The 22,173-nt window shown below is 41.7% G+C and overlaps 1 protein-coding gene across 2 annotated transcripts in view; it reads left to right on the plus strand.

The window, feature by feature from the left end:
- The first annotated feature begins 725 nt into the window (after positions 1-725).
- TFDP1 (transcription factor Dp-1) overlaps positions 726-22,173 on the plus strand; it is a 65,887-nt gene continuing 44,439 nt past the window's right edge. The window contains exons 1-3 of one of the 2 annotated variants that reach the window (XM_075200057.1): positions 726-1,332; positions 3,195-3,272; positions 18,789-18,855. In XM_075200057.1, coding sequence (XP_075056158.1) covers positions 3,261-3,272; positions 18,789-18,855 — 79 coding nt within the window. In that variant the 5' untranslated portion in view covers positions 726-1,332; positions 3,195-3,260. Of the gene's footprint in view, positions 1,333-2,195; positions 2,333-3,194; positions 3,273-18,788; positions 18,856-22,173 lie in introns of those variants that run through there. The other variant, XM_075200058.1, reaches the window with a different exon arrangement.

Genomic DNA, 22,173 nt, shown 5'->3' on the forward strand with positions numbered 1-22,173 from the left:
AGATTGAATACCTCAGTGCAAAGGGAGCCCACAGTAGCTGGTACAGTGGATCTCGGATGTATAATGTTAAATCTATTTGTAATTTAGTTAAAAATTTATTTAATTTCATGATAGCAAAAAAGTACTTTTATGCCTCTAATTATGATATGGATAGAATATTAAAGTATACAAATATGCACATAATACTAGTTTTATAACAATTATTTATTCATTTTTCCCTTTTAAAAATAAGCAGAAAAACACATAGCCTTATGTAATTATAATAAAGAAGAAAATCTGGGGAGAAAAAAAGCAACGTAGAAAATGGGACAGACAAACCATTAAAATCTATTCATCTTACAATTCACTTTTCTTACTTTATCTTTACTCTTTTACAGATGAACCCTATTTGTACACTTCAAGTTGTCCAATACTAATGCAAAATAGAAGTGCAATTTGGAAAACGCCTGCTAGAAACATTGGCTCCAGGCAGACCACTTGCCAACTGCAGAGGGTTACCTGGGAGCACAGCCAGGTAAATAATACAGGCAGTTTATTACGTCAATGATTCGTGCACGAGTTACTGTAGCCACACCTCTTGCCTCATATTGACAACCCTCATAGCCAATGAATAGTTAGAGAGGAGAAACTCACTTGGATGTCACACCCATCTACTCTTGTACCCAAACAGTATGAAGAATAGCCCACCGGAGCCGGCGTGGGGCGGGGTTACTTTGCCTGACGTAAGAAATCTTGCAACCAATCACAGTGCAGGTCGGCCAGACGCCGCCAAGCTCGGTTTTTTGTTTGAGGTGACGGGAAGGGAGGATACAGCGAGAGGAGGAAGAGAAGAAGGGCCTGGGAGGAAGGGGGTAGTGTGCACACATAGGAGGAACACATATTCGGCGGGGCACGCACCCCAATAGCCGGAACAACGTGAGCGGCTGCAGCCTCGCGCGCCTTCTCGCGGCAGTGTTCACGGACACCGCGTGCAAGTTTGCGAAGCTCAGTGGTGGTCACAGGCGCGAGGTGATCACTAGCAGGCTGGGGGTGACGGTACTCGCGGGACAGTGATATCCCCTCGTGCAATAAGTGGGCGAGCTCCGGCCACTGAGGATGCTGCTGCCCCGTGGCCAGGCCATGTCTGCCCTTGTCCCTCGCTCCCCGTGACAGCCCGCACTCTTGCCGGTTACCCCCTGCTGGCTGCCGAGCTCTGGCCTGTGGTCGTGCTTTCTGCACCTGCCGGCCCTCCTTCGATTCTCTCCTCTCACATGAGCCGCCCTGCACCCCCAGCTGTCTCAGAGCTGCTGTGCTGACGGAATTGGAGCTACTGCCCTTGCAGCTGATCAGGAGGTTGGTGTCCTGCACTGGGCCCGGAGCTGGGAACACGGGGCACTGTAATACATGTGTGCTTATCAAATATCTATTTAGTGGCCCCAGATATACACCATTTCCCCTTTGCTGGGGCCTTTTGTTTACTCCTCCCTGCTAGAGCCTCGGTGTGAGTGGGTGTAAGTGTGAAGCCTTGTCCCCAGCGCTCTGTATTATGGCCCCAGTGTAGAGGATTGGCCCAAGAGGCCTGGGTAATAGCATCATGTTACTCTTGTTTCTGTGTTGGCGGAATAGAGATTTGCACGTCCAGGCCTGCGCCATGACAGCCTGGGACAGCTGCCGGTGTTTTGGTAATTTGATAAAATGGCTGCCTGGTTTGTAGTCCTGTGCTTGTTGTGCCCCAGTTGAACTTAGGGGTAATGATCGTGATTTCGAAGCTTTTGTTGTGCTTTGTGATTCGTGTATGTGGCACAATCGCGACCATGACCTGAATGCTTGGCGTCCCTGTAATTTCTTCTGCTAATCTGCGTATATTGGTTTAGGCTGGTAATGTAGGTTATGACTTGTAATTATATGGTTAAATGTGTCTTTAATAGGTTTTGGTTAGTCTAGGCTTGCTTAATCATCCGGAAACTCTCTAGTCTCAATAAAAGTGGTCTCCAGCTGGGTGATGGTATTTGGAATATATTAATATTTGTGGGTGGGGAATTGCAGTACTCCCAACACTTAAGGGCCTTTTTGCTGTAATGATGTCCCAGGTTTTTAGTTTCCTGTTGGCTTCAGTTCTTAGACCTCCTCTTCCTCCTCTATGCATGGTGACTTGGTGAGGAGGGGATATCCTTGTCCCTGGAAAAGGGTCACATCTATAGGGGTAAAGTTTCTTTACATGGATCTGGAGAGAATTGAGACTCTCTTCTCTCATCCTCTTCCATCTGTGTTCATTACGGGCTGAGGCACATGTACGTTGTGTTTTTCCATTAGACTCCATCCTCCCTCCCAAATGCATGCATGATCCTTTCCAGTAAGTGCTTCGTGTGTCCTTTGCTTATTTTGGAGATGGAGTGATGCAGGCACACAATCCCCTAACCTGAAATGACCTCATTGAGACATAAAGTGTGCTCAGGACGTGAGGGTGTAAATTTATGTGGGACTTTGCCAGTGCCAGGGTGGCATTTTGTAGTAGTACAAAACTTGCATAAACAACTATCAGAACTGTACATAATTCATCCATTAATAAACTCATTTATTCCTTAACTATTGTTGATGTATGCATGACAAATAGTGCTGTTGTTGAGGCCTCCCACAGCTTTCTTTACTCCTGTGAGGTTTTGACTTTACTGCTCAGTGTGACAAGTCTGAACAGTCAGAGGGGCCTAAGAGTAGGGGTTGCAGGTATATTTTTGGTGTTATGCTTTAATCAGCCAAGCGTTACAATGGGCAATGAAATGCACTTAATGTGTTTTCGTATGTACAGAAGTTGTGATTTTAGTGTTCTTTGCACCCTGTAGTTTAATTACTATGACTTGTCATTCTTAAATACTTATCTAAATTTTGCATCTGTATTTGACTTGCCAATAGTCCAACTGTTGTTGGATCACGATAGATAACATTGCTGTATACATTTACATTGTGACTTAAGAATGTTAGTGTAAATGTTTGCCATAGACATAACTTCATATTATATTTCTCATTTGTCATTGATTTGCACAATATTTACCATTAAATACATATAAGCTTTGTCTAATCAGTGGATGTGCCAACTCGTAACTGTTGGCATTCTAAGTGTTCTGGTTATGAGTTTGCTTTTGTTTTTTTCTTCACCTATATTTGATTAGAATAACTGGAGCTTTTTATATTAAATGTTAACTTTTTATTTTTAACAGAAGATTCAACTGGGTGGCAATCCTGCTCACTTGAGCCTGTTCATTTAGTTTCAAGTATCTGGTAACATGGCAAAAGATGTAAGTAATGTGTGTGTTTAACAATATTTGTATATGGAACAGTTTATTTAAAGCGGCTTTTAATCATATATGTAAAGGTTTTATCCCTTTTTTCCTATCATTGTACATGCACAAAATGGCCACTAGGTAAATGTGTATTATCTGAGTTTGTTACAAAGTTGGCATTTGTGCTTATAACAACTGTAAAGTATTTTCAAGCTGTCAATTGTCCCTTCTACACTCCACTGTAACCAGCAGTGTATTTTAAATCATTGAAGTATATTACAAAATAGTTGTTCAAAAGGAAACTTTAAATATTAATATTGTCATTTTTGATTCTTTTGCCGTAGTCCTGCACACTATACTTATTACTACATTAGTTGGGTTTCCTGCCATGGTAAGCATTGATATGTTTTCAGCAGGGTCCTAGCACTCACGTGAGCATACCTTGTACTGCTCGTTGGAGGTGCAGTCCGCCACTCAACAGCTGCCTTGCATTTACAGTTGCTATTTCAGATCTTGCTTGCAGAGGGTTGTGGGAGGTGAATATACAGTTATGGCCAAAAGTTTTGAGAATGACACAAATATTATTTTTCATAGTCTGCTGCCTTGGTTTTTATGATGGCAATTTGCATATACTCCAGAATGTCATGAAGAGTGATCACATGGATTGCAATTAATTTCAAAGTCCCTCTTTGCCATGACAATGAACTTTATCCCAAAAACATTTCCCCTGCATTTCAGCCCTGCCACAAAAGGACCAGCTGACATCAGGTCAGTGATTCTCTTGTTAAAACAGGTTGATAGTGTTGGAGAGGACAAGGCCGGAGATCACTCTTATTCTAACTCAATCAGCATGACAGAGACTGGAAGCTTTAAAAGGAGAGTGGTGCTTGAAATCATTATCCTCTGTTAACCATGGTTGTCTGCAAGGAAACACGGGCAGTCATCATTGCTTTGCACAAAAAGGGCTTCACAGGCAAGGACATTGCTGCTAGTAAGATTACACCTAAATAAACCATTTATCGGATCATCAAGACGTTCAAGGAGAGAGGTTCAATAATTGTGAAGAAGGCTTCAAGGCGCCAAAGAACATCTAACAAGCGCCAGGACCATTGCCTAAATGTTTTTTCCGCAGTGGGATTGAGGCACTGCCAATGCAGAGCTTGCTCAGGAATGGCAGCAGGCAGGTGTGAGTGCATCTGCATGCACAGTGAGGTGAAGACCTTTGGAGGATGGCCTGGTGTCAAAAAACCAACAAAGAAGCCACTTCTCTCCAGGGAAAAACATCAGGGACAGACTGATATTCTGCAAAAGGTACATGGATTGTATTGCTGAGGACTTGGGTAAAGTCATTTTCTCTGATGAACCCCCTTTCAGAATGTTTGGGGCATCTGGGAAAAACGCTTGTCCGGAGAAGGAAAGGTAAACGCTATCATCAGTCCTGTTATGTCAACAGTAAAGCATCCTGAGACCATTTATGTGTGGGGTTGCTTCTCTGCCAAGGGAGTTGGCTCATTCACAATTTTGCCTAAGAACACAGCCATTAATAAAGAATGGTACCAAAACATCTTCAAAAGCAACTTTCTCTTTCCTACCATTGGGAGACACTGCAAAACATTGGGTATAGTAGTGGGACTATGAGTTTAGGCACTTATCAACTTCTTCGATCTTCACTCTCCTATCCTACTGTGCCCCTCCTCTTTTTTTTAAGTGCCTTAGGAGATGGGTCACTTTGGTATAGGCTCCTGCCTATACTTGTATCAGTGTTAGGTTATTTTTCACGTTTTTATTTTATTTCCCATTTAGGTGCAGTGCGGGACTCAATCTGAAGACCCAGAGGAGTGAATAGCACTTCAGCTCTGTTCACTCTGGGTCCCAGCGCAGGTAAGAGGCAGCTCGGTCTCCCTTCCTGGCACCTCTGTCGGCAATCCCCCTAGAGACGAGGTATAGGGGCCATAGATTTAATTAAGCTGAGACTATAGGCTAGGGGTCAGCTCTCTTTTGGGGGTCACAAAATATTTGTTTCCTTTGGCCATTTAGACGGCCGCAGCCCCAGTATGTTAAGTGGGTGGGAGTGAAGCTGTATCAGCCTCTCCAATGCCCCCCTTCCCCCCTCCCCCTGCCCGCTCTACTTGCTGGCAGCAGATCTCTGCCCCTAGACACTAGAGCAGCGGGGGAACGGAGCCAACGATCACGCTCAATAGGAGGCGATTCAGTTGCTGAGCACATGCACCTGGGCACTGTAGTGTGGAGACTCCTCCATATCCGCAGCTATATTATCATGCACTTATTGCCAGACAAAGGCATCGGCGATTAAGGGAGGCAGCCATTTTTAGGGAGGGCTCTAGGAATAACGTCCTCCCTACTTCCTGGTGTGGAAACTGGTATCTTTCATTGTTGAACTCTGACATCGGACTGCATGCTGCTCCTCTGCTCTGCCTCTCCTCTACTGGTATCGTTGCACTCTTATTGTAATCTCTAACAAACTATTATATTACTTTACTAGGCTGCTTACACAATAAGTACTGTTGTGCAGTGTCTTTGGATTGGTGTATTTTCTAGGATTTACCTGGTATAGAAACCTGGTAAGATCCGTTCTGTTTGTAGTCAGACCTTTGTTCTCAGACTTTTCTAAATGATAGAATACAGTTTTCTACAGTGTGTATTGTAATATATATATATAATCATCATCATCATTTATTTATATAGCGCCAACATATTCTGTAGCGATTTACTATATATATATATATATATCATTTTTTTTTTTTAATGTCAGAGAAAGGGACATCCAAAGGCAAGGGATCCTCTGCTATGTCTGCACTACCTGTACCAATTATAATGCTAAATTATCTGTTGGACAGCCTAACCAGAATGCTCGCTGCACGGCATGTGAGGCTGAAAGCAAGGGGGCGGCAGTCATGGAAGAACCGGCCTGGCCTAATTCACCGACATCAGCCATGGCGGAGCTCACCCGGGTGATGATGCGATCCCCAGAGTTACGTGAGGTTTCTGTTTCACACACTTCTACACATTCACTAGCGGACGCAAGCACATCTTCACAATCAGTTCATGAAGAGGAATGCCTGCTTACAGCTTTACACAGGACCAAGAGAATCATCTCTGCATCTCAGGACTGTGGTCAAGTCTCTGACCATTCCTCAGAAGAGGAAGGTGAGGTAGACTTTCATCTGCAGGAGGATGACTCACTTAGCTCAGTAGATTCTTCCCCTTCCCAGCATGTAGATAACTTTATTCTGGGTATCAGACATTCTCTAGGGTTTGCTGTAACCGCACCAACGGCCCCTTTAGGGTTCTCCCTTTTTAAAGAGACTAAGGTGCAGGTGACTGCTTTTCCTCCATCCCCTCAAATGATGGAGATGGTGTCTGGCGCATGACAGAGGCCAAATAAGCAGTATATGATGCAGAGTAAATTTAGATCCTTCCTCCAGAAGACTCCATTAAATGGGAAGCTTCCGCTAGGGTGGCCACCTATATAGTACGGTTGTCTTCCTCTTCGGCTATTCCAACTCAGGAGCGGGTTGCACTAAAGGATCCCACTGACAAAAAGTGCGTTCAGGCTAGCCGTTCAGCTTACCTTGTGGCAGGCAGTATGTTTAGACCCACTATGGTGGTTGCCTAGGCTAACAAGGCTATACTGCATTGGGCAGGACTGCTGGTTTAAGGGTAACATATCCTTGACACTTCGTATTATGTAGGCCAGGCAGCTATGAACGCTGTGTCTGTCAATGCCAGATTCTCTGCCCTCATCGCTGCTCGGCGTCCCTTATGGTTACGCTCTTGGACAGCGGATGCTGATTCAAAGCGAGCTCTAGAGGGTTTGCCTTTTGATGGAGTAACTCTTCGAATCCGAGTTAGAGAAGGTCATTCAGGTGGCCACAGGAGGAAAGGGCCATGCTCTTCCCATAGGTTCCAGTAGAGCTCGACAAGGACGTTTTCGGTCTTTTAGTTCCTTAGGCCGGGGCACCCCGTCCAGAGGCCAGTCCTCTATCCCCAGGGGAAGTTATAGCAGAGGCAGGGGTGCTGTTGGGTCGAGGGACCTCAAGACCGGACGATAAACCCGCAGCGTGACAGTCTTCCCCCTCGGGAATCTGTTGTGGGGGCACGCCTTCTTTGTTTCTAGAGCCAGTGGCGAACATCCACCACAGATGTTTGGACACGGGGAATTGTCTCCTGGGGCTATGTCATAGACCTTTTTCAGTTTCCACCACGAACATTCTTCACCACAGCAACCCCCATTTGTTCCCTCAGGCACAAGACACTTCAAAAAGCAATCCTGAATTTGCTGGCATCCGGTGGTGGTGTTCCTGTTCCAACACAAGAGGTCAGGGGTTTTACTCCAGCCTCTTCCTAGTGCCAAAACAGGACGGATCATTACGTCCAATTTTAAATCTGTAGTCTTTGAACAAGCAGGTAAGAACTCAAAGGTTCAAAATGGAGTCCCTTCGGACTGTCATCTCCGGAATGGAGCAGGAAGAGTTTCTTGCCTCCATAGAAATCAAGGATGTCTACCTGCAAGTTCCCATATGGAGGGGGCACCATTGCCTCCTCTGCTTTGCGGTAGGAAACTTCAATTACAAGTTCAGAGCCCTTCCGTTTGGCCTAGTGACCATTCCCCTAGTGTTCACCAAGATCATGGCGAGGGTCACGATAGTTCCCTATCTAGACAATGTCCTTCTAAAAGCACCGTTGGCATCTCTCTGGTCTTGTCACATCCAGACCACTATACAGTTTCTGGAAGCTCATGGGTGGATTCTGAATTTACCGAAATCATCCCTCACTCCGGCTCGGCGCATGCGCTTCCTGTTCGACACAGTGACCCATAGAGTCTATCTACAGGAAAACAAGATTCTTGCTCTCCTGCAAAGGACCAGAACCTTACTTGTGCAAAAAGAGGCATCTCTCCTCAGCTGCATGAAGCTCTTGTGTACAATGGTTTCGGTGTTCGAAGCCGTGTCCTTCGCACAATTCCACTCTCGCCCACTTCAGCACGATATTCTTCAAAAGTAGTCGGGATCTCGGGAGCATTTAGACAGACAGATCATTTGCTTGTCAGTTCCCACTTGTCTTTGCCTAGGGTGGTGGTATCCAGACAAAATCAGGACAAGGTTTTGACCGGCCCACGGACCTTAGTTACGACAGATGCAAGTCTGCTAGACTGGGGAGGAGTAACAGTCCCTGAGATTTCAGGGCCTCCTTTGTTCCGAAGGTTGTGTCAAGATTCCACTTAAATCAAGAAATCGTGGTTCCGGCCTCCGCCTGCTTCTTCCTCTTCCACTTTGAATGAAGACTTGCGCTTGCTGGATGTGGTTTGTGCCCTTCGGTGTTATGTTGACCGCACGACTTCTGTCCGTAAGACCAAGGATCTTTTTGTTCTTTACGATGCACAGAAGCGGGGTTGGCCAGCTTCCAAACAGTCACTTGTCCGCTGGATCACTTCCACTATTAGACTGGCTTATGCGCAAGCATCTCTGCCTGTCCCAGTATCATTAGGAGCTCACTCCACCAGAGCGGTTGGCGCTTTTTAGGTAGCGTGTCATGGGGCTTCGGCGGAGCAGCTATGAAGAGCAGCCACATGGTCATATGTACATACATTTTCTAAATTCTACAGGTTGCAGGGGTTTGCATACTCTGATGCGAGCTTTGTGCGCAGCTGTTCCAGAGCATTCCCTGCCTTAGGGACAGCTTTGGTATGTTCCCAATGTATCGCAGTGTCCCCAATGGTAGAAAAGAGAAGATTTTTACTCACCGTAAAATTGACTTCTCTTCATTGGGGGACACTGCACACCCTTCTTTGCTCTGTAAATAGTTCTGTTGTGTGTATTTTATACTTATTTTCTTTGCCCTATATGGGGCTCCGTTTTCTCATACGCTTGGTTAGTCAAAATTGAGGTATCCACAGGAGGAGGGGCATAGTATGGGAGGAGAGTAAAGTTCAAAGAAGTTGATGAGTTCCTAAACTCCTAGTCCCACTACTATTCTCAATGTATTCCAGTGTCCCCCAATGGAGTAAAAAATCGATTTACGGTGAGTAAAAATCTTTTTTCCCAACCATCCAAGAACAGTTTGATGACGAACAATGCCTTTTCCAGCATGAACGAGCACCTTGCCATAAGGCAAAAGTGATAACTAAGTGGCTCGGGGATCAAAACATTGAAATTTTGGGTCCATGGCCAGGAAACTCTCCAGACCTTAATCCAATTGAAAACTTGTGGTCAATCCTCAAGAGGCGGGTGGACAAACTAAAACCCACAGATTCTGACAAACTCCAAGCATTTATTAGGCAAGAATGGGCGGCCATCAGTCAGTAGGTGGCCCAGAAGTTGATTGTAATTCACCATGGCATGCTGTTAGAGGTCTTCAAAAAGAGTCAGCACTGCAAATATTGACTTTGCATAAACTGAATGTAATTGTAATTTTACTTCATTATACCATAGCAACATCTGACAAAAAGATCTAAAAACTCTGAAGCAGTTAACTCTGTGAAAATCAATACTTGTCATTCTCAAAACTTTTGGCCATGACTACAGATAAGGGTATTGGTTCCCTACTTTGATTTCCAGCATTCTTTTCTGACACTTTAAGATCCAGAACAGTATCGATAAAAAAAGTGCATTTTGCTAAGAAGTTTGCTGAATTTAAATGAGGTTAGTCTGCTGTGTAGCAATCCTGTTGTCAGGGTAGTGTATTTCTTCCCATATATGTTTTATAGTTGAAATTCCCCATCCTGAAATCTGATGTACAGTATCCACGCAGTAACTGTCAATACTCTAGATGCAGAATATTTTTTTCAGGTTATGAGACTGTGGCAGCCATTAGAGAAGCTGCTATTGAAAATATCAAACTTTGAGATTTAAAATTAGCCAGGTGTTGGGAGGAGATGGGTATCTCACTGCTAACCAATAATATTTCTGTTACATTATGACAGAAATAATGTACATATTAAATATATGCCCCTATCGGGTTTTGTATTGAATAAAATTGCTGTTTGAAGAAAAGAACTTTAAAGCGCCGGGTATCGGCATAGTAAATACACTTCAATGTCTTTATGCAGACAGCCGCCAGTTAACAAGCTTATTTCCAAGTGGAGTGCATTTCATGGTTGGTTTCTGGAATGGGGATGATTCTAGGGGGAAGGAAATTGCATTCTGTAATAGAATACAAGGAATTCATAAGTGAAGTACAAGTTATACACCGATGCAAGAAGGAAGGTGTATAGGGATGAGCGGAGTTTGTGGAAGGGGAGTTGAGTAAGCAACGGTCATTGAAAGCAATTGCAGGCTTCTGTAATGTATTTGAAAATCTTTGTTTTAGAGTTCTGTAGCACATTGCAGAGCAATGGTAGGATAGTGCTATGTCAGTATACCCAAAACTCATTAGTGCTTTTGGTAATTTCAGAGAAATTGGTGAACAGTTTCCGACATATTGGATGAAAGGAAATCAGCCATATACTCTGGACGCTTTCCAGTGATGGCTCTATATGTCCAGAGAGTTGCATCTATTTAGTCTGTAGTGTAGAGGCTACGAATACATATAAAGAGCAGTGATGAAGCACCTCATTGACTATATAAAATGGGCATAGTCAATATAGGGAGTGTAGATTATGCTGAAATAGCTGTCTCTTGGCCCGTAGTTGGGTTAGGTTTTAACCTGTAAATAATCTTAGGTTTTTTGTTTTATCAAATTGTACAGGTGATCTGCAATGGAGTCTTTGTACCAAAATTGAATTTACTTCAAATGTCAGAGTTCTCTTAGGGAGTAGAGCAGGGTAGACTACATTTTTAGATGGAAATAGCATTGCCTTTTTATCTTTTTGGTGTTAAGTTGCATTTTTTTCTTTACTAAGCGTTGGTTTTTAAAATGTTATGAATTCCACTTGCAAGTTACTAAACAGTTTCAAGCTTTGATAGATCACTGTATCATATGCAGACAGATAAATTTGGCCTCATTGTTGCCAGATTTTATTCATATAAATGGCAAGTAAAAGTAACCCAGGATTGATCCCTGTAAAATACTTTTCGGGGTAAACAGATTTCGGGGTCAAAATTTGACCTTGACCTTCTGGTGATTGTTGGAAATGTAGTTGTGGAAACAGATTCCGATCCATCCAGTGCACATTCATTTCCTGTGAGGACATGCTCTCTTTTGTCTTTCAGTTTTTGCAGAAGTCCTGATGTATTGCTATTAGTTACATGAAGCTGAAGGATTGAAATCTATTAGGCAGTGTGTCTGCCATCCCTATGAAATGTTTAGAGCACTGGCGTGCAGCTGTAGAGCTTGTGATGGCAGTCTGTCTGCTGGTCGAAATCTTTACCATGTCCTAACAAGTACACTCCTTAAGGTTATCTACTTATAACTATTATGAGGCTCGGGTGTAAAAACTACTGTCCCCTTGGGAGGCTGAGGGCTGCCAATATGGTGGTTACAGCATGCTTAGGGGGTTTGATTGTCTGTTTTTTTTTTATATCGCTTTTCTCAACTATAATATACTTATAAAATTATTGCATCATTCTAGGATAGGGAGGGGGGTATGTTTTTATACATGCAGTTACAAAAGAATAGGAAGGAAGATTGTGAAAGTTTGTCTTGATTCATCCTAAATGAGAGCACTAGCAATTCAGGGCTTCATTTAGGGTTTCACATCATTTGTGATTGTTGCTGTAGCTACCTATGTCCCTTATTTCAACTAGGCAGAACCTTTTGAACACAATACTAATTGCCTTCTTTGTAAGTAAAATTTGACGAATAGAATGCATCTGCCATTTATTTTGCTTAGATGGTTCACATTTTTCACCTTGCTGTAGCTTTGGTCCAGTTAAATCTAGTTTATACTGTAACTCGGCTGAACTACACATGATTAAATTACACAGGTTTGAACCTTGTATATTTGATTTCTCTATGCATAGTTGCAAATTACTTGGTAACTCACAACACTTGTTCTAGGGATTACGTACAATTAAATAGATTGTGAGCAACAGGCTTTAGGTTTAGCTGTAATTTGTTTTAGGGAACCTTAAAGCTTTCTTTCAACCTAGTGAAAAAAAGGTTTCCTATCGGGCAATAGCCAAAAATTAGTTTTGTTAACAGTCTGCAAATGAGGGAGGGAGGTGGTAGGAGGGAGGATCATTCAGAAGCCATTCTTATTTGCTGGGTCTGAGAGAAAAGTATTAAGATTGTCATCTGTGGGGGAAAACATGTTTTCTAGTTGATGCCAGCGTATAAGCCGGTGCCCTGTATCAAACTGGTTATAGTTTGAGAGCTGTGAATGGAAAACAAGAATTGCATCATGCAAGGTAGAAATGTTAGGGTAATTGTTCGGGCACTTTACAGCACGACTAGGTCAAGTAAGCTGCCATATTGAATCTCCTTGCATTTCTTACCATCTAGAGCCTGAAAGGGTAACATATGTTTACATGTCTAATCCATTGAAAAGTTAGTGAGTGCTTGCATGTCCTTTCTTGAATGTATATAGTTTGTTTTCATTTACTAGAGTATAGTAATTCGATAGCACATCGTGACCCGGAGTCCAATAATACTTTCTTGCAGAACTTCAGCTTTGGATGTTTGTCTTTAGCCTATTGAATTCAATTTATTCAGACCATATCATGTGCAACTGAATAGACACTATACAGACTACCTTTACTTTAATAACACTGCATTGATGGCCAGTTTTCATCCAGTTTATATTCCAAGCACTATTCTGAGTTTTTTTTCTTTTTTAGGAGCGGTTATAACTAACATAAAAATGACCAACCCACAAATATTTCCACATCTTTCTTCATGTGCTTCTTAAAACAGCTGCCAAATGTAAAGTTGATCTTTTCGGGGAAAAGATCTTTCGAGGGTCATTGTGCATGAACAATTGATACACCAAAGGTCTTTGCAAAAAAAGCAAGTAGGACATGGCAGTACTGTGCAAAATTGATGTGCAATAAGCACAAAAAAACTAACAAAAAACACTGATAGAATTGGAGTTGTTTGTAATACAGCTAAAATATAAACCAGACATTTTTGAAATTCAGTCAAAATTACAATTCTCAGTGGTTGGTCACCCAGTGTCTAGATAAAGAAAATCCCATTTACTTTAGCATGTCGCCTACTTTGCTTACATAAAGCAGTGTTTTTTCTAACTGGAAAAAGCCTTCTACAGCACCATTAGAATGTGTTGGCATGTGTCGGCAATCTTGTGCTCTGTAGTGTGTTGTTGTGGTGTATTGTGCCTGTGGTGACATTTTGGGTGAAAGCCTTTTTTCCCCCATTCACATGAATGCTCTCCAAAGACCGTGCACTGTTTTCCTGAAATCTTCAAAAGGGCTAAGGGCACACCAATATTTTACACCTTTAAGTGCATATGAACAATGATATGTTGATCAAGTGTAATAAGTGGGTGGATCTTGTTGGAAACCTACTTTTCAAGAGCATCAGATTAAGGCATTTAACCCTTCTTAGCCCCCCAGCTCTTTGTTAAATAGAATGTTCTTTTAAACTTAATAGTAAATATTTTTTTGTAATGCATTTATGTTCCTATTTCAGGTGGGTGAATAGTAACCCTAGACATTCCCAAAGATTCTTGTTATGGGAAACCCAGCTGAAAGAGTGCAGAATATCTGTGACATAAGTATTACACATGGTTTATTAAATATATTAAGCCAATTGATGTCTGTGTAATACACTAGCCAAGCAGGGGGACACTGTTAGGCTAGACTGTTTCAGTTTGGCAATTATTAACATCATGGCCACAAACTCCGCAGCACCAGGTCAGTTAGCAGTACAGTTCAAAAAATAAACATAATGTAAAACATAACTAATGCATATGATGTAATCAAAGGAGGTGCTTTACAAGCCAGATAAATACATATTAAAAAATTTAGAACATGCGAGGTAGACAAAGGAGCTGCGGAGGAGACAGGGAATACAGGGTCCTGCTGATGAGAGCTTACAGTCTAGAGGGAGGGGCAAAGTAGCAGTAGGAGGCTGTAGTCTCAGGTGAGGGGAGGGTGGGCTGTAGTGCAGAGGGGAGTCTTGAGGGAACATTTGAAAGACAAGGTTGGGAGAGAGTCTGGTCAGGCTGATCAGGGGAGTTCTGTGACTGGGGGCCAGTGTGGGAGGTTTCTTGGAGGCGGGTGTCACAGGGGGTTACCTGTGGAGAAGTTATTATAGTAGATTTGTAAGGCGCCACAATGCTCTGCAGCCAGTAGGGAAAACAGTACAAACATACAGGGAACAGGGATATACAACGTAGACAAAATTAAATGCAGACATGAAAACAAACTGTATGAAGGACCCTGCTCCGTAGAGAGCTTACATTATAAGTGGACGAGGGCACAGCTGAAACAAGAGAAGCAAATGTGGCTGAGTGAAGATTGGGACAGTTGTGAGGGTGCATTCATCTGAATAGTGTTATCGAGGATAAGGTCACCTTAAAAAAAAAAAAAAAAAAAAATGTTTTGTCAAAGGGCGTCTAAAGATTTGAAGGCTGTGGAAAAGTCTGAGCGTGGCAGGGAATTCCATAAGTGGGGAGCAGCGCAGAAGTCGTCTTGTAGGCGGGAGTGAGAGGTGGGTACCAGAGAGAAGAAAAGGCGCAGGTGAGAGGTAGAGCTAAGAGGGTGGGAGGCAGAGTATTTTGACTTGAGATTTGAGATGTATGCAAGGGTAATGTCAAGGACCTTTGTAGGTAAGGGTGAGTAACAGGTGTAGATAAGAAGCAGAACGGAGAGGTTGAGTTGGAGTGCATCTTGTGACCAGACCAAAAGTTTTTATGTAGGGGCTCCACAGATGAGGGTGAGTAGCTTGAATTGGATTCTAGAGAAAATGAGGAGCCAGTACAGGGATATGCAGAGTGGTGATGGGAGAGGAAAATTGGTCTCGCTGTTGCATTGAGGATGGATAGTAGAGGGGAAAAACTGGTAAGGAAAGGCCAAAAAGGAGGAGCTTGCAAAAAACAAGATGGAATATGATGAAAGAATGAAGGGGTTTTGTAAAATCTTGAGTGAGGTTCTGGATTCTGGCAATGTTATGAAGGAGTAGGCAACAAGACTGCATGAGGGATTGGATGAATGGGCTATAGCTGAAAGGGGTGTCAATAGTGACACCAAGGCAGTGTGTGTAGGTAAAAAGGGGTGAACACAATATTAACTTTGGATGACACGACTGAAGGGACAGTGACTCTTGGAGGGATAAAGATGATGAGCTCTGTTTTTTGGGCCTACTAAGTACAAGGTGGCGTCGGGACATCCATGTAGAAATGTCAGAAAGGCAGTTGGACACACAGGATAGGGGAAAGATCAGCAGAGGAGAGGTATATTTTAGTTATCTGCATAGAGATGGTAGTGGTGGTCAAAGGAACATATGAGTTTGCTTAGAAATGTGGTGTAAAGAGCAGATGGATTAGAATAGAGCCTTGTGGGACACCAACAAATAGAAGTAGTAGATACTCTGAAGGAGCAATCACAGAGGTAAGATATGAGCCAGGCGATTAGTACTATGAAGGCCAAGGGAAAGAATAGTGTTGTGGAGAACAGTGTAGTTGACTGTCAAAAGCAGCTGAGAGGTCAAGTTATATGAGCAGGGCACATTGACCCTTTGACTTGTTTAAGAGCAGATCATTGCTAATCTGCCTTGTGCAGTCTGATATGAAGCGGACAGAAGTCTCATTGCAGAGGATCTAGAAGATAGTGGGTGGAGAGATAGTGGGTCAGGCGGTTGTAGACAAGCCATTCAAGAAGTTTGGAAACAAACCTGAGAAAAGAGATGAAATGGTAGCTGTAGAGAGTGTAGGGGAAAATCCCAGAGGAGATGGTATGGTTTGAGGAGGTGAGGTAAGTACTCTGTTTAAAGGTAAAAAGGACATCATCCGAAAAGAAACCTCTAAAGTACAATGGATATATACAGTTTACACTCCATTAAAAGGCTCTACCATGCTCTTACTGTAGGTGTGTGCACACTTAAGCAACTGCTTTGTGGAAGTACCTTTTTGTGAAATTCCCTGTAATCTTCAGCTTCCTGATAGCAGCCATAAGGAATTGTGCCTAATATCTTGATATTTTGAGCTATTATGCCCCCTATCCTGTGTAGAGCCCTTGTTCCAGCTGAAGAGAAGCAGCCCCAAGGCATGATGCTGCCACCACAATGCTTTACAATAAGTATACCACTCAGGAGAGCTTCACTGTAAAGTTGAATACACCAGACCACGCCCCTACACACTTTATCACAAAGACTTCATCAGCGGGCTGGCATCGTTCCAAGGAAGGGCGACTCAGTCATGGGCGCCCAAGGCTCACTGATGCATGAGGGGAGCAAAGGTAGCCCGTCTGGTCCAATCCCACAGAAGAGCTACTGTAGCAAAAAATACTGAATAAGTTAATACTGGCTATGATCGAAAGGTATAAATATACCATCACACCAGATAACCGCTACACCAACAACTGTAATCAAAGGAATATTTATTCAGTAATGTTTGTGTCGGATGTTGCACCCACACATTGTAATACAAATACATATAATCATAAAGATAGAAGAAAATGTGCATTCTTGGGGCACTCGTCGATTCTGATTATGATAAAATAATACTTTATTGTTTAATATTAAAAATAAAAATATTCTACTTCTGACCTAAGGTAGGTAGGAAGTATGATTTTTAATAAACAATGTAATTTATCATAATCAGAATCGACGAGTGCCCCAAGAAAGCACATTTTCTTCTTTCTGATTATATGATAGAAAGGTGTCTGACCGTTCTGTAGCAAGCTGCAATGCACTGTGTTCTGAGTGCCCATGCTGACCACTGTCCAGCACTAAAAGCGCCTACAATGGGCACGTGAGCACCAGAACTGGACTGTAGAGTAATGGAAGAAGTTGTCTGGTGTGGTGAATAATGTTTTCTTATGCATCATGTGGACAGCCGGGTGTGCATGTGTCGTTTACCAGGGGAAGAGATTGCACTAGGATCTGTTATGTGAAAAATGCAAGCTGGTGGAGGCAGTGTGTAGTGAACATAGAGGAATTATAGTTATAAGAATTAACCCATAACATAATTGTGGGAAAGAAAGCCTAATCATAACTGCATTCTAAATATTGTATTTTAAATGTAGCCATTTATAAAAAAAAATTCTCTAAGTTAAATGCAAAAATGACTTCAAAGCAGAGCCCTGCTCTCAAATGGCATGTGTTTATTCTGTGGCTCTGTACACCCCCCTGTTACTAGATAAAAGTTGTCACCTTTAGGAAAGTGAACCGCTTCAAAGACCTCATGGAGTAAACTAGATCCTGGCATAAGAAGTGTTTTCTGGCACTTGGAGAGACTTTAGGGAGCAGTTCACATATTGTGGTCTTACACAAGGATGATGGCTTGCTGTATCTTTATATAGACAAATATGATTCAGTTTTCAAAATGCAGCTTACAACCAATATAGTTAATGATCAACTCCATGTTCATAATTAGCATGATGGTCAGCCCCTACGTCAAATAAAGCTGTCTGTCGAGCAGAGAAGTTGAGAAAAGGAGTATAAGCTCCACTAATACACTGGACCTAAGCCTGGGTTGGTGTGACACTCCACAGGAAAGTTATTACATTGTAGAATTGGGTATTAAATCAGGGAACATGCAAATTGTGGTTGTAAATGGTGTCAGACTGCAACCCCTGCAGGTGGGTGTGTCCTTAAAAAGCTGAGACTAGTTACAAGAAATTCATTTATTTTTTATTTTTTTAAATCCATCCTCATTGATAAGCTGCCCATTTTTCTCTTGTCTCTTGGCCCAGATTATACCACTTATCTGTAAATTATACTCTGAAGTTTACCACTTTATTTTACATGTTTTTCTTATGTTATGTCAACTTATTAATTTTTATAACCTGTATGCATTGTAATATTTTTTGTATATTAAATCTAAAAATTAATATGTGCTGTCCTTATTGCTCTAAACGTATTCACTGCCTGTTTAGAAGATAGGTTGCTTGGCTGTGTTAACTCTTTAGATACTGGTGTGTGAAGTGTTAACTATTTTAGCTACCAGAGCCCAGAGGGTGTGCAAGTGGTTAATTAAGTTATAGGTTTGCTTCAGGCCTTATATGTAGCTGGTGACAGTTGCATAGAGGTGTGCAAGCGTGCGTGTCCGTGTTGGGAAAAGGACCTGTTAAACTATCCTAAAAGAGAGATGAGTGCGAGATATAGGCTGGAATACCGTGTTTCCTTACAGTAAGCTTCCAAGTTACGGGTGTGGAGAGAGTGGTTTGTGACAGGTAAAGGTAGTTAGGAGAGGTTTCCTGACTAAATAGGTGGTATATTGTGTGAATATAGGGTAAGATATTAAATCAGGGAGTGCCTAGAGGTGGCCAGAGAGATTGTTTTAGTTATAAGACTCATACACAGTTTTGTTTTTTGTTTTTCATTTTGGATCAATTTAAATTTTACCTTCAGTGACCATTTAAAGAAAAAGCATATTTCAGAGATGTATTTAAATGTCTGTTGGAACTTTTTTTGTTTATATCTCAATGTTTTTTTTTATTTTTTACCCAGGCTGGATTAATTGAAGCAAATGGAGAGCTCAAAGTTTTTGTAGATCAAAATCTCAGTCCAGGAAAAGGTAAATTACCCATTAATTTTTTCTAGAATGTCTGCTTTTCAGAGTGTTTATGTATATATTTCATACATACAAGGCTATGTCTTAGTGTCCTCTCAGGTGCAGCAGCTTTTATGCAAACATACTGTAGATAGAGGCAAAATCCTGTCATAAGATGGCTCACACTTAATGTAATAAATCTTTAGAATACATCAAGTACAAATATGCCCAAAGATTTATGAAGGATCTTTATAAAGGTCCATAAAACATAAGATTTATCTGCTATTTAAAACCCAGGCTGCCAATCGCAATAAGTGAAAATCCTGAATTATTTGTGCAGTACCTACTACTTGTAGAAAGAACATTCCAAATGGTTGAAGGCCTAAAAATATTGATATATACATTGATAAGTTCATGCTGAAAGGTAATAAGTTCTATAAAGAAAAAAGTTACTGATTTTGATGCAGAGGAAGTCATTGATCTGAATTAAATAGCTAGAAAACGGAAGACGCTGGTATTTCTTTGGTAACACCATTGGATGCCAGAGCATGACATAATAGGGATTTTATCACGCTCACCTCCCTTTTTGGGGGGGGAAGGGGGGAGTGGCAGTCAGGGATTGTTTGGTTAACATGATGTCATGCCACTGGCATGGCTGAATGGTCTGTACCAGTAGATGTAGAATACAGAGCTTTCTTACTAGAGGTTCTATGTGATTCTTTCCTTCAAAAATTTACGTTAAAACCACAAGAAAGTTGGATAGTCACACTGTAAAAACATGACAGATTTTCACATGGCAATCTAAATTTGATATCTGATGTGAATCATGTAATGGGATGTACACAAGCTGTATTAGTAGTTGAATATTTTGTTAGATAACACAATCTATACACTTTTGCCAGCTTGTACTTAATGTGTATATAATGGAATTCTAAGTTTTCCTTGTAATTGTAAAACCTCAAGAAGAAGCTGAAATTTATACAGTGCTGACTGCTTGTTTTCACTTACAATATTGCTTTACAGATACAAGTACGTGCAGCTATAATTTCTCCAATTGTACATACAATGCAATGGAATATCTGGTGTCTGTTTATTTTATTAAGATCGTAAGCTTTTGATATTTCTGTCCACACTGTGGCACTATGTACATGCACATTCAGTTGTAGTGTTCGATGCATTAGAAAATAGAAATAGTCCTATTGGTAAGAAACCTGAAATCTAACGGTTTTCATAACTTAATTTTTGTTTTTTTAATTTTTTTTTTTTTGTTTTGTGTCATAAATTTTTCTATTTAGTCATGTGCTGTATACTAGTCTTGCAATAGAATATAACCGAAACTGGTTTCCTTCAAAGTACAGTATTTCTATTTTTTTTTTTTTTTTTAAAGTAATTTTTATTGGGGTTTTTTCAAAACAAAACAATGAGATTAAGACATACCAAGAGAATGTATAAACATACTGTATACATATGAAATTCAATAGTTTGCACACAATAATAGAAAGACTTATATTAATTCTCTAAAATCCGGTATGTTCTTTATGGAAAAGAAAAATGTTTGTTTTTATTTTTCAGAGGGAGGGGGGAGACGAACAATAGGGGAGGTTATGGGAATAGGGAGGGGACCAGGAGAATATTCTACTCATTGTATTATGCATCAGATTGTAGGGTAGAGAGGCATTAACCCGTGTGGCTATATGAAGAACGAATTAAATCAGAATTTTCCAGAACTTATATGCGTAATGATCCTTCTTAAACCTGACAGGGGTACCTATCCAAACCAACAGAGATTTGTCAACCGGTTGTCAAGGGAGGTTCAGCATCATAGTGATTCGTCCAGGAAGACCATGTGTTTTTAAAGTTCACTGGTTTGTCTTTGAGGAGAGCTGTGATGCTTTCCATCCTTTAAACTGACCAAATTTTGTTGATAGTGGCTGAGAGCGAGGGGGGAGAGAAGAGTTTTTCCATAGAGCGGCAATTAAACATTTAGAGGCATTTAATATATGATTAATACGTTTTTGCGTGGAGCGACTAATGCCCGGGAGCCGTCTAGGAAGAAGCGAGTATAGGGGGGACTCGGGCATTTTAACCAGTGTAATATCCCAGTATTTCTAATTTATGTAAATGACTAGAAAAAGCAAGCAAGTTCTTTTCTGTGGGTAATTGTCATGCATAAAGAACAAACAGAATACTACAAAACAAAATATATGTACATGGTGCACACAGAAGGAAAGACTAATATATATTCATGGTCAAGGTATATGAGTAGGGACAAGTAGCATTTTAACTTGGACTCATTGGTCACTTTGGTAAGAGCAATTTCAGTTGTCCGGAGGGTTTCTTGAGAATGGGGGAGATACCAGTGGAAAGGTTAAATGGGTGGCCAGTCGGAGACTGATCTGGCAGGAGCAGATTTCGTGGTTGATAGTGACTAGTGATAATTATCTAAAGTGGCATAGTTTTGGGCAGTGAGTGAGAAGGGTATGGATGATGAGCGAGGACAGGCAAGCTAATTGAATGTTGCAATGAGGTGGGTGGTGTTGGACAGGGTTGATCGGTCATTTTGAAGTAGGTTTGGTAGTAATAGGATGCACATGAAGTCAGCATTGGACTGAGATCTCCTTCATATGTGTTCTGCATAGTGGGAGCCCTTTTGATGGTGGGGAGTGCAAGGGTTGGTGTTGCATCAATAGCATTAGTGTTGTGTTGGAGAGAAGAAATGAAAGCAAGGAGGGATTCTAGAGAGGTCAAGAGGATGGGATCAGTGCCATTCAGCGACCCCCAAATAACAGGGCGTAGGGGGAAGGTCAGAATGAGGAAGATTGAGTTAAACATGTTGCAAGGGTGGGAGACTACCTCTGTTGGGAGAGCCTGTAGAAAGGGGAGAGTGAGGACTTTAGAGACTGCAGTACTGTTGGGCATTTTAATGTTATGGGGTCATTGTCCTGCTGGAAGACCTGTGAACTTTGTCTGAGACCTAGATTTCTGACCCTGGATTCAACATTGTACCCCAAAATGGCCTGGTAATCTCCAAATGTAATGATGCCATGCAGAGACATTCAAGGCACCCAGTGCCAGGTGCAGCAGAGCAACCCCAAAATATCACTGAACCACCTCCATGTTTCACTATTGGGAGGGTGATTAAAAACAAAAGTCCAATAGGTATATTCAATTAGGTCTAAAGATCGCGGTTATGTGCTTCCACTGACAACACGTTACCGCAAAATCTTGGATTTCCATAGGGTTACAAAGGGAAAACCGCGATGTTGCAGTACCATATTGTCACTTTACACGCACAGCCGCGGAGCCAAATTGAATATGCCTCCAAAGGTGTTCTTTTGTTGA

Source organism: Mixophyes fleayi, chromosome 2 (genome assembly GCF_038048845.1).
Source record: "Mixophyes fleayi isolate aMixFle1 chromosome 2, aMixFle1.hap1, whole genome shotgun sequence".
Classification (NCBI taxonomy): Eukaryota; Metazoa; Chordata; class Amphibia; order Anura; family Limnodynastidae; genus Mixophyes; species Mixophyes fleayi.